The 12,534-nt window shown below is 42.8% G+C and overlaps 1 protein-coding gene across 1 annotated transcript in view; it reads right to left on the reverse strand.

The window, feature by feature from the left end:
* Positions 1-12,534, reverse strand: part of GLRA3 (glycine receptor alpha 3) — a 378,874-nt gene that overhangs the window by 60,223 nt on the left and 306,117 nt on the right. Inside the window, exon 5 of the mRNA XM_077477223.1 lies at positions 247-329. Coding sequence (XP_077333349.1) covers positions 247-329 — 83 coding nt within the window. The remainder of the gene's footprint in view (positions 1-246; positions 330-12,534) is intronic.

The raw sequence follows: 12,534 nt of genomic DNA on the forward strand, positions 1-12,534 counted from the left end.
TGGTAATATTAGGATTAAAGGAGATAAGGTGCAGCCTTGAAGTGTCTGGTAAATTTAAAGCACTATATGTTTGCCAACATTTTTGCAAAAATCTTATATGTACAATTTTAATGAATCAATGTTTGATTAAAATGTCTGGAATTCAAAAAGTAAATCATATAGAAACAAATTATATTACAAACTATGAAATCCTAATTATACAAGAAGCAAGTTGTGCAAATTAAAATTACATTTCTTATTACTTACAGCTCTCCAACTGCATAATACAAGTCTGCACATCCATAGGGAAATTTTTCAGATCCATAGGACAAGACAATGTAAGTGTCAATCTAAATAAATAAATACATTCACGTACAAGTTAGATAATGAATATGTTAAAACAAAACTAGGACCAGAATGTCATTGTATTAGGAAAGGCTGAATATGAACACTAGGAACAATATTCCCAAAGTGATAATGTCAATTACACAAACAAACACATCTAACAGGAACCTGGGCCATTCTGATGGCATTGATGCTTGGCCATTACCTCCCACCTTGCACACGTTCCTTTGGGTTTACTTTGATGAGACAACATTGGGTGGGCAAGGAAGTGTAAGCCCTTGTACACACGGTTGGACATTCCGACAACAAAATCTGTCAGATTTTGTCCGACAGATTTTGTCCGAATCTTGTGTTGCATACACACGGTCGGACAAAGTTGTCGGAAAATCCGATCGTACGTAACGTGGTGACGTTATTTCGTTACGATGGGACTACGTTCAGGCTAGTAGCCAATAGCTTTGGTCTAGGAATTTGATCTGGGCATGCGTGGCACTTTGTCCGATCGGAATTCTCTACACACAATCGGACAAAGTCCGATCGGATCATGTTGTCGGAAAGTTTTATAGCCCAGCTCCAAAACTTTGTCCGTCGGATATTCCGACGGAAACAGTCCGATGGAGCCCACACACAGTCGGATTATCTTACAACACGGTCCGATCGGACATTTTCCGTCGGAATGTCCGACCGTGTGTACAAGGTTTGCATAATCAGTACTGCCCAGTACTTGGGCATAGCTAGCTATGGAGACTGCAGGCTGCTGCAGGAATATATAATTTATACTCATTAGCAGTCTTTTTTTAAAGTAACAAAGTTACATTAAAGGATGAACATGCAGTATGATGCAAACATTTAATCCATGACAAAGAGTTCCAGAGCCTTATAGATTATCTAAAGGGACAGCACAGCAGTATGCAAAAAACTGATAAAATACTTATAATGATTATAGTTTACTAGGAAGATAATTGAAATCCACAACCTAAAGTGGGCAATGAAATATAGATGAGAAAATCTCAGATAGTTATTTTTGATGGTCGCATGGTACATTAGGAGAGAAAAAAGATAATAATTATGAATCAGTTTAACTAGATCTGGATTTCCAACAATTATGACTTATTTGTCGTGAGTAAATGTTTGTCAGGAGAACCAAAACATCTAGTGAACTGGATGATCCCCTTTCTATTTCCCTTCCTTGTTGCAGAGCATGAAAGTAGCAGTTTGCCATCCTTTAGCAAAGTCATAACACAGGCATCCTCAATGAGAGACGAATGTCACACCAGAATTGCTTTTATGTGAATCTGTACATTGCCAATGCTGAGTGAAAAAAAGGGTTCAGTTTCATGTTGACTTCCCCAGCTGTAAATACCTAACTTTTGAATATAATCACCTAAAACAAATGAAATAATCCAAATATAAGTGAAAAGTAGCACGCTAAAAATAATATTATAGTGATGATAAAAAACTGAGTGCACAACAAAATTATTGAAATACAGCCAAGTGACAAAAGAAAAAACAAAAAAACAAAAAAGTGCATAAAAAGCTCAGTCCATAAAATAGTTCATAACTGAATAAGTATATCATAATACACTTCATCCATGGAAATAGCGATCTTCACAACACACCATATGTCCTCCTTATACCTCTCCCCATAAGTATTACACTCACCAGAACATCATGCCTCACACTCGTGTTTTGGCAAACAAGCAAAGAAACACAGCAGGGAAATGGATCCAACAGAGTGGTCACAGCCTCCGTGATGGAAAACATATGAACTCAAAATGAACATTGTGCTTAAATCCAATAAAACAAAACCAAGCATTGGATGAAATCCTAAAAACGACCAGTGATATGTCGAACTTCAGTAGGTAACATCTCACTGAACTGAGTATTTAAAAAAAAATTGTATTGTTTGAGACCTACTTTTCTCCTCTCATGTGTTCATCTGTTTTCTCTCATGGAGGCTGTGACTGCTCTGTTGGATCCATTACCCTGCTGGGTTTCATTGCTTGTTTGCCAAAACACGAGAGTGTGAGGCATGATGTTCTGGTGAGTGCAATACTTATTGTGAGAAGTATAATGCCATGTACACACGATCAAACTATCCAGCAGAAAAGTCCGCCGGACAATCTGCCCGTGTGTGGGCTCCAGCGGACTTTCTTTTACCCAAAAGTCCGGCAGACTTAGAAAGTAGTTTTGACTCAAAAACTGTCTTCCGGACTCGTAGTCCAGCGGACAATACGGCTGTGTGTGTGCTAGTCTGCTCTACTTTTGAAATGAATGGACTTTCCAGCACGGAGAAAAGTCCGTTAATTTTGAATGCGGCTCCAGGTAGATGGGACTAGCGAAGGAAGTCAATGTTTCCGCCCTCGGCGGCGAGATTGACGCGTCACTGGCCCCGTCAGCTGGTATGGACTTAAAGGGGAAGCCCTACGTCGAAAAAACGGCGTGGGGGTCCCCCTAGGTTCATATCAGACCCTTATCCGAGCATGCTACCCGGCCAGTCAGGAAAGGGTGTTGTTCACGAGTGAGCGCCCCCCCCCCCCCCGAGCCGTCTCAACATGGGGGGGTGCCTTAGGGAACGGGGAGCCGCGTGGCCCCATACCCCAAAGGGCCTCTTCCCGACAACCCTGGCCATTGGTTGTTGGGGTCTGCGGGAGAGGGGCTTATCAGAATCCGGGAGCCCCCTTTAATAAGGGGGCCCCAGATCCCGGCCCCCCACCCTATGTGAATGACTATGGGGTACAATGTACCCCTACCCATTCACCTGTGAAAAAAATTAAATAAAACACAACACACAAGGGTTTAAAATAATTTATTGCACAGCTCTGGGGGTCTTCTTCCGTCTTGGGGGGTCATCTCACCGGACTCCTCCGCTATCTTCTGCTAGCTCTTTTACTAGAGGAGGAGCCCGGCTTTCTTCTTCGTCGCTGCCACCCGAGGGTCTTCTTCCGACTTCAGGGGTCTTGTCCCCCTCTTCGGTTCTTCTTGCCAGGCCTCCACGCCTTTTTCCAGCTCTTTTACAAGCGGTGGCCCAGTCTTCTATCGCCGCCACCTTCTCTTCTTCTTGTTCTTCTTCCCTGAGATGTTGACTCAACGTGCTCTCTGGCCGCAATGACAGGGACGCAGCGTTTGGTGACTAATATAGGGACATCGCCGGATGATGTCCCCGCCCTTTATGATGTCACAGTCCCAGAGGATGCTGGGACTGTGACATGATAATGGGCGGGGACATCACCCGGTGACCCCGCCCATTGCCCCTATATAAGTCAGCGTGCAACACGTCCCTGTCATTATGGCCAGAGACAGCGACGAGTCAACATCTCAAGGAAGAAGAACAGAAGAACAGAAGGCGGCGAAGACAGCGGCGACAGCAGTGACAGAAGACCGGGCCACCGCCAGTAAAAGAGCTGGAAGAAGGAGCGGAGGCCCGGCAAGAAGAACCGAAGAGGGGGACAAGACCCCCAAAATCGGAAGAAGACCCCCGGGTGGAGGCGACGAAGAAGAAAGCCGGGCTCCTCCGCTAGTAAAAGAGCTAGCAGAAGATAGCGGAGGAGTCTGGCGAGAAGACCCCCCAAGATGGAAGAAGACCCCTGGAGCTGTGCAATAAATAATTTTGAACCCTTGTGTGTTGTGTTTTATTTACTTTTTTTCACAGGTGAATGGGTAAGGGTACATTGTACCCCATACTCATTCGCATACGGTGGGGGGCGGGTATCCGGGTGCCCCCTTATTAAAGGGGCTCCCTGATTCCCTCCCGCAGACCCTAACAACCAACGGCCAGGGTTGTCGGGAAGAGGCCCTTGTCCTCATCAACATGGGGACAAGGTGCTTTGGGGTGGGGGGCCGCACGCCCCCCCCTTCCCCAAAGCACCCCCCCATGTTGAGGGCATGCAGCCTGGTACAGCTCAGGAGGGGGATGCTCGCTCGTCCCCACCCTCTTTCCTGACCGGCTGAGCTGCGTGCTAAGATAAGGGTCTTATATGGACCTAGAGGGACCCTATGCCATTTTTTCAGCGTAGGGCTTCCCCTTTAAGTCCATACCAGGTGACGGGGCCAGCGACGTGTCAATCTTGCTCCGTGTGTGGGCAAGTCCGTTCATTTCAAAAGTACGGCGGATAGTCCGGCGGACTAGGTCCGCCAGAAAAGTAATGTGTGTGGGCAGGTCCGCTCATTCAGAAATTTGGCAGACTTTCCAGCGGTTTGTCCGCCAGACTAAGTCCGCCGGATAGTGTGTACGCGGCATAAGGAGCACATACGGTGTGGTGTGAAGATCACTATCTCCATGCAGGACTTCTTTTGTGTATTATGATACAAAGAGAAGGTAAGTATAAGAAGCAGATTTAAAGTGAACCAGTTGTTTTGCACTGCAAAAATAATTAAAAGAAGTGCTCACTGAAAATACAGTATACTTTCCCTTTATGTATGAAATCATCATATACTTACAGCATAACTGTCCCCAAAAACCATATGCACATCAAACATGTCTATATGTTTTCAATATTATTAATAGATTTGGACCAGTGAAATTTTCACTAAATATTTGTACAATTGCTATTAGTCTGCATTATATCAACATATACATTTAGGTCTACTTCCAGTAGATTTGCAATATTGCTAGAGATACTAAAGAACAAACTAACTGGAATGCTTATGTTGCACTGTTACCGTAAAGCTATGGGCTGCTCCTGACATTTCATGTATAAAGACAGTTTTGAAGTGATGTCCTCTTAATGACCTTGGGTGATTCTTGTTAAGGCAAGATGAATATATATTTAGATTGCAAAATACTGAGCACTAAATAAAAATTCAAACTATTACTTAGACTTAAGAAAAATCATGCTATTCTAATTAGGTATTGAAGAATTGTGTATATTTGCCACAAATTGTGAGATTATTTGGTATCAGGATCTAAAATTATGGGTTTAATCTGAGTTTACCGGTCAGTTCAACCAATCTCTAATACAAATTGATATTTTCTTTACTTTCTACATTCAGTATGTTTCAGTACATCCATTTTCCATTTATGTACAAGCTGTATTTTTTGTGGGGGTGGGAAAGGGCGTGGGGTGGTATATACCTAGGCTAGTTTATTTTATGTACTTTTTAGTTGTGTTTTTTTTTTTTTTGTGTATGTGTTTTGTGTTTACATTTTTGTATTACAGTACTGTTTTCACTGTCTGTTTATATGAAAAATAATGAATAAGGCAAATAGTGGGGACTTTTTTGGTGCAAAAAAGTTAAAGACTGGTTTAATGAAGTTTAAACCTCTGGAGTCTTTTGAAGTATTTTTTGAAAAATAACTAAAATGTTTACGTAATTTCACTTTTGGTTCCAATGCATTTTGGAAAATAATAATATGTTGCCTAAATGTATTTCTTTTTTATATATTTCAGGGTATTGAGAACACTCAATTTCATTCATCCCCACTTGTAAGAATGTTGACAACATTGCTCTATATAAAAATACAATATATGGTAGAGTTCTGAATCAATATTGCATGTTGAGCCCTGCCCAGTCATATCACACACATAGAAGTCAATATACTTACAATTGAAATCTGTTGCAAAATTAGGCCTTCTACCCTGATAAAGAATTCTTAACAGATAGATTGCTATAAAACTAATATAAAAAAGTAAAGTTTAAAACCCTTCACAAATTTTCCCAATTGTACTCAGTGGGCAAAGCTTATTGGGGTTCATAGCGTGCTGGGGAGTAGGGTATGCATGTTTTTTACATTGGAAAGCCTACTGTGGTGTATTCCTCTCCATTGCACTGTAGTTGCCTACTGCACTGCTATTGAATCTTGCTGCCAATTTGTAAAGTTACAGTGGCTGCCAAGGAAAAGACTGAAAAGAGACAGCGTGTGCCCTGGAAAATCCCCTAGGTTACCCTTCCAACACCAATATCATGTGTGCTGTTATAGTTTCCACATGAATGCACTTATTATTTTATTCATGTACTGTGCCTTTACCCAATGTAAAATATTTACTGCCTATACAGTAGTTTTCTTTATAAATAAATATGAAATATTTACACAATGTGCAACACTTGTTTCTTGATCTTCTCTATGAGCTAAGGTTATTTAAATTAAAATGTTGCCTCTGTTTAACTGCCTATAAATTGAGTGCGACCAGTGTCTGTGATCTCACATGATGAACCAATTATGGATATTGGGGTAGCATTCAGGGAAATGTCACATTTTTTGTTTTCTCTATCAGTAATGTTTTTTATGTTGAAGATATTAAAAGGCAACAGTGCCCAAACGCTTAGGCTCGGTTCACACTGCTGTGTAATAGGATCCAACTTGTGAGACCTCAAATTCATTGTTTCCCACTGAGAGCCATCTTAAAGTGGTATTAAGCTATCAATAATTATTTTTACCTACAAAGGAGGAGTGGCCTGGCTTTGGAGTGTGATGGTTCCTTAGGACAAGAGCTCCAACATCCACAGCGTTCATTTGAGCTGCCATAAGTGGAAGAACGCTAATTTTGGGGATCGCACATGACAGGTATAAACAGCTAAGCTGGAATATCCCAAAAATGTTCCTCACACAACACATGGACTTGCAGGCCCCATCTCAAGCCTCAGATCGCAGTACAGGAGGCTCCACCACTATAGCTGACACATTGGGGGCATCAAGCGTGGATGTGCAGGCTTCCCAGCCTTCTCCCTTACCCAGCCTAGCAGACCATCAGCGGGTGGCATTGGATATAAAAAACACCTTATCTGTGGCAATCTCTGACCTGAAAATCAACCTTAAAGGAGTAGCCACGCATCTTGACCACATGGAAGTGGGGACAGTGTCTCATGGTGCAGCTATCCAGCAGGTCCAATGGGCTACCAGCACTCATGCCCAATATTTGATTGACATGCTTTGGCATATGGAGGATTTGGACAATAGGGGCCGGAGACGTAACCTGAAGGTAAGGGGGATACCAGAGTCAGTGGAGGGCCCACAGTTGCAGTCGGCGGTCTTTGCTGTCTTTAATACTTTACTAGGCTGGCCACCAGATGTGCCATTTTTAATGGAAAGGTGCCATAGGGCTCTCAGGCCTCTGGGCCGGGACACTGACCCACCCAGGGATATAGTCTGTTGCCTGGTCAATTTTACTCAAAAGGAAGACATATTGCATTTAGCACGTAATTACAACCACCTGTAACAAGGGGCACCCATTCAGATCTTTTAGGCTCTGTCCACCATTATTCTTCAACATAGAAGAGATTTACACCCTCTTCTGGCTGTTCTATGGGGCAGACATATTGCATACAGATGGAAGTTCCCTTTCTGTTTATAAGCAACACCAGGGAACCACATTGCATTCCTTAGAGTACCTGCAGACCTACAAGCCTTTTGTGATACCCTTGGCACCTCAGTGGTACCAGTGCCAAATTGGTTTGGCTCCTTTATACAACCTGAACCCTGGATTCCGACCCAACCAGAGGATACTCCCCAGGCGCAAAGACATAGACGGAGGCATCAAAGGTCCTCATCAAATTCTTCCCTGAGGGTACGAGGGGACATGGAGATGGATGACAGCCCAAGAGTCTCACCTTCTTCAGTTAGACACAAGACGGATTGCTAAACAATGCCTCCGTGATCTGGTGGGCTGACCCTGGAGCCCTAACCATTTATAGTTATACCCTCTGGAACACTATCCCTGCTTCTGTTGTTTGCAGGGAATCTTATTGGAAGACTTAACGCACATGTGTGTCATTGCCTAACTGCCTTACTATATCAGGGAACTACTAGCTAATCCCACTTTTTCTAGCCTGTGATTTTTTCTCTTAACTATGCCAGGGCAACTGCTTTCCAGGGATGCTGTCCTCTACATTCCTGATGGGGGATCGTGTATTAATACTAAGCTTCTGCCATAAGAAGCAAGACACCTCATTATCCCCTTGGCAGTGGAAGCTCTTAAAGTTGTGCCATCTAATGTGTACCATAGAGGACGAGAGTATATTGCAACCTGTGATAGTCAATAAGCAATGCTATAAATGTGTGTTGTGCTATGCAATGAGATAGTGGCAACTTCCAGAAAGCTAACATGAAACAGGGGTTATGCCAGAGGGACCTTCTTTTCTTAGATGTTTAATTTATTGTTGATCCCAATATTTCCCATGTCAATTTCAGAGATTGAGTGCTCAGATTACCAATGATGTGCCTTTCCCCATTCTGCATTCACATGGGTGTCTTAGCTCCACTAGGATCAGTGCAACATTTCTGAGTTTTGTTTTTGGGGGATGGTGAGGTCTTGGGGGACAAAGGCACCTAGTGACCTTTGCATTGGTATGGAGGCCTATGGGTCTGGCTCTTTTGCCCCCTAGGTATTGCTGTAGCGTGCATCAACTGGGCAAATGTCAATCTGTTATTTACTGATACAAGGTTGTTCTCTTTTTTTTGTTCTATCTCCTTACAGACCACTAATCGTGAGAAGTATACATATTAACCTAGAATCTGTAATTATTTGAAATGTTTAAGGAAGGAATTAGAGGTGAAGTTTGGCTGTAGGAGGGGGTGCCCGGGCCTGGGACTCACGATATGTAAGAGCGGGCCTTGAGGCAGGCACCCCATTTCACAGGTAAACTGATGCACAATGTTATTGCCCCTTTCCCACAGTAGCTGAATTTAGAGTTGTCCTTAATTTCCTTTTTTTCTTTCTAGCTTTAAAAGTGGGTGATTGGGGTGTTTCGGAAAGAGGGCTCACCTAAAAGTGGGTGGAGCTGCTCTGGAGCTCTCTGTTTCTTACAGCTTTAGTTGCCTCCTCCCTTCTTTAAGCTGATCCTATTTTGGATGCTCTGGATGATTGAGTGAATATCTACCCTTTGGTGTCAGACCCCTTCCCCCACCTCAGAGAAGCAGGCTCCCCTTTGAAACCAGCTGCCTTCTCTCCCCTTTTTTTTGTACCCCAACTACTCTATCAGGTGATACTACTCTATCAGGTGATTTAGCAGGTCTGTTACCACCTCGGGAGATATATTTGATGTGACCCCTGTACCTGGTTTATAGGAGGCTGTGTCCCTTTTTTCCCCCTTTTATTTAAAAGAGCACATAGGTTGGGTTGATTTACTAATCCCCAACCCTCCCCCCTGCTTTCTCTCCCCCCCTCTTTCTCTCCCTCTTTTTTTTCCCTCTTCCCTTTCTTTATTCTTCTTCCACCATTACCCTCTCCATCAATATTCAGCCAGAATATTTTAACATGTCTTCTACTGTGAATTGCTGAGCTCCTCTCTCTCTAAGGCCCCATGCACACCTGAGCATAGTGTTTTCAGGCAGAAAATCGCACGATTTTGCAGCGTTTTTTGCAGCATTTTTTATGACAATTTTGCGGCATTTTTTACCGCGTTTTGCCACAATTTTGTGCAGGGAAAAAGGTCACCAATATAAAAAGAAGAAAAACGCCCAAATCTGCCCGATTCAAGCGACAAAAAAGGGTCCAGAACTTGTTTGAGCTTCAGACGACTTGGAGTGGAGATGTGAACCATCTCCATTGAGAATAATAGATTTTTTTCCCCTCCCGCGTTTTGTAGCTTCAGGCTTCAAGCTACAAAACACTCAGGTGTGAATGGGGCCTTAAAGTGTACTCTTTGACCATTAAAGGCCTTAATGTTCCTGAAAAACGTAGCAGCATTCTGGCAGAGGCACACTGACATAGAGCAAAAATTGTCTTTTTGCAAGGGACGCACTTTAAATTGGGATACCCCCCCCCCCCCCCCCCCGATTTCCCACAGTATATCATTTAGCCTGTGCCAAATCCAAAACGAAGGGAGTTTTGATCTCTAAGTCGTTGTCATTTAATCTTACTGAGCAATTGCCGGATCCCAAGGGTAGTTTTATTTTCATGGAAGAATAGGCCAATGACACTGGCAAGTATTCATTGCCCTAATTATAAGCACATACCCTTTCTATGGGAGACTCTTAAATCTGGAGACTTTTCAATCAGACCTCTTGATCCTCGGGAGATATTTTAATCTGGCCCTGAATCTGCTTCTTGATACCTCCTCAGGTACCTCTTCACTTCCCTTTTCAGGTCTACACCTAGTTAAACTCCAACTGGCTTATCTTACACTTCATGACACATAGAGAACTTTAAACCCTCATGAGAGGGACTACACTTTCTTCTTTACGCCTCCCAATCGCTACTCGCGACTGGATTGTCTCTTTGTACACCAATCCCATCTCTCTTATCTACACAATGCTACCATAGAGAATATGGCTGTGTCTGACCACCACCCTGTGACTTTGGTCTTCCCTGAAATGGAGGCTTCCTCCAAGATCCGGAGAATGGATGCGTCTCTTCTTGCAGACCCTGGAGACCTGGCCAATATTAGACAACAAATTGATGAATTTTTTTCAAAATAATGACACACCTGACATCTCACCCCTGACTAAGTGATACAGAGGTATTAGATTCCCCCCTGTCTCTACAGGAATGGGAAGTTGCATTGAAAACTATGAAACCATGTAAAAGCACAGGTCCTGATGGTTTTCCAGCACAGTATTATAAATGCTTCCCTGACCTCCTAGCCCCGGGCTTTCTTAAAGTTCAACTAAACTAATCGTACGATATCTATCCTTAATGTGGATTTTAAGTTGTTCTCTAAAATCTTGGCAACCTGGCTGTCCTATCATGTACCAACATGGGAGGAACTGGATCAAGCTGGATTTGTCACACGTAGAGAGGCTAGGAACAATACTATAAAAGTCCTTCTAATCAAAGGGAGGGTTTTTTTCTTAGGGATGGATGCAGAGAAGGCATTCAATCAAGTGGCCTTGTACATGGGAGCTAAAGTCAGAGTCAAAGGCCAGTTGTCGAGCACCTTCCCTATCCACAATGGAATGAGACAGGGCTGTTCCCTCTTGCCTCTACTTTACATCCTCACACTGGAACCCCTCCTTCGATGCATCAGAGCACATTCAGATGTTAAGGGAATACAGGTCCATGATTGAGAATACAAGATTGCAGCTTTTTCAGACAACATTTTGCTTTTCCTTTCCTCCCCACTGATGTCCCTGCCGCCACTTTTGTCAGTTATTAATCAGTGCAAACGTATCTCAAATTTGAAAATCAACTATTCAAAGTCTTTCACCCTAAATATCACATTATCTACAAAGCTAGTACAACAATGCCAGTCAATTTTTTTCTTCCAATGGAAAGTGGATGTCGTCACATATCTGGGCATAAAACTCCCGGTCAAGTTATCGGAGCTTTATATCAGAAATGATTTAGCGAAACTGGATAGCATACGTCGGAACCTCCAGAAATGGTACGTACCCACCATTTCTTGGTTTGGGTGAGCTTCCATACTAAAGATGATGATCCTCCCATGCACATTTTATAAACGGAAAACTATTCCAATACGGCTACCGTCTTCCTTTTTTGCGGCATATAGGACCATGTGTAGGTCCTTTCTATGGGGCAACAAACCTGCTCAAATTAAATGGGCTAAGTTAGTGGTACCAAAGTTTGATGGGAGGATTGGCCTTCCGGATATACAATGCTACTACTAGGCAGTTCTCCTTGCTAGGGTGGTGGACTGGAAAGTCCATGAGCATTGTAAAGGTTGGTACAGCTATAATATCAAGCCTCTGATTCCGAACTATGCACAGTACCATGGGTTCGTAAAGAACACATATCACTTTCTCTCTATTCTCACCCCCTCATTGGGGATACTCTTCATGCCTTTGACAGGGCATGTGCAATGCATGCACTTTCATCCAAGGAGTGCTCGATTACACAGATCAGAAGCACCCCCTCTCCTTTCTTTATCTTTTGGGTTCTCCCTCCCCACACTCCCCCCCTTATTTTGTTTTACTCCTGCCCTTGATAAAGTAATAGTAGTGGATAGGGATAGTGGGTTACGAAACTAAACGTGTCAATGGGTTTTTGCTCCCACACCCTTGAGAATATATTAAGTGACCTAATCAATTGTGCTCCTACTTGTGTTTTTATTAGCTAGGTGTTTCATGGTTACTGTTTATAACAAATTCAACTTGGTAGAATATTATTGAGAATAGTTTCTCACTTATTCTGAAATAATTTACCTTTGTCTCATTTATTTACATCATAGAAACCTGACATGTTAACAGGTTTTGAAGTGCATGTGATGTAACTGAGAACTATGTATTTGGCACATAAACTTATTTAGCAAAAATGGATATAAAAACTGTCCACCAATGATAGAACAATGGATTAAAGCAATAAATCCTAACTT

Source organism: Lithobates pipiens, unplaced genomic scaffold (genome assembly GCF_037356315.1).
Source record: "Lithobates pipiens isolate NorthernLeopardFrog02 unplaced genomic scaffold, aLitPip1_a1.2 Scaffold_13, whole genome shotgun sequence".
Taxonomy (NCBI): domain Eukaryota; kingdom Metazoa; phylum Chordata; class Amphibia; order Anura; family Ranidae; genus Lithobates; species Lithobates pipiens.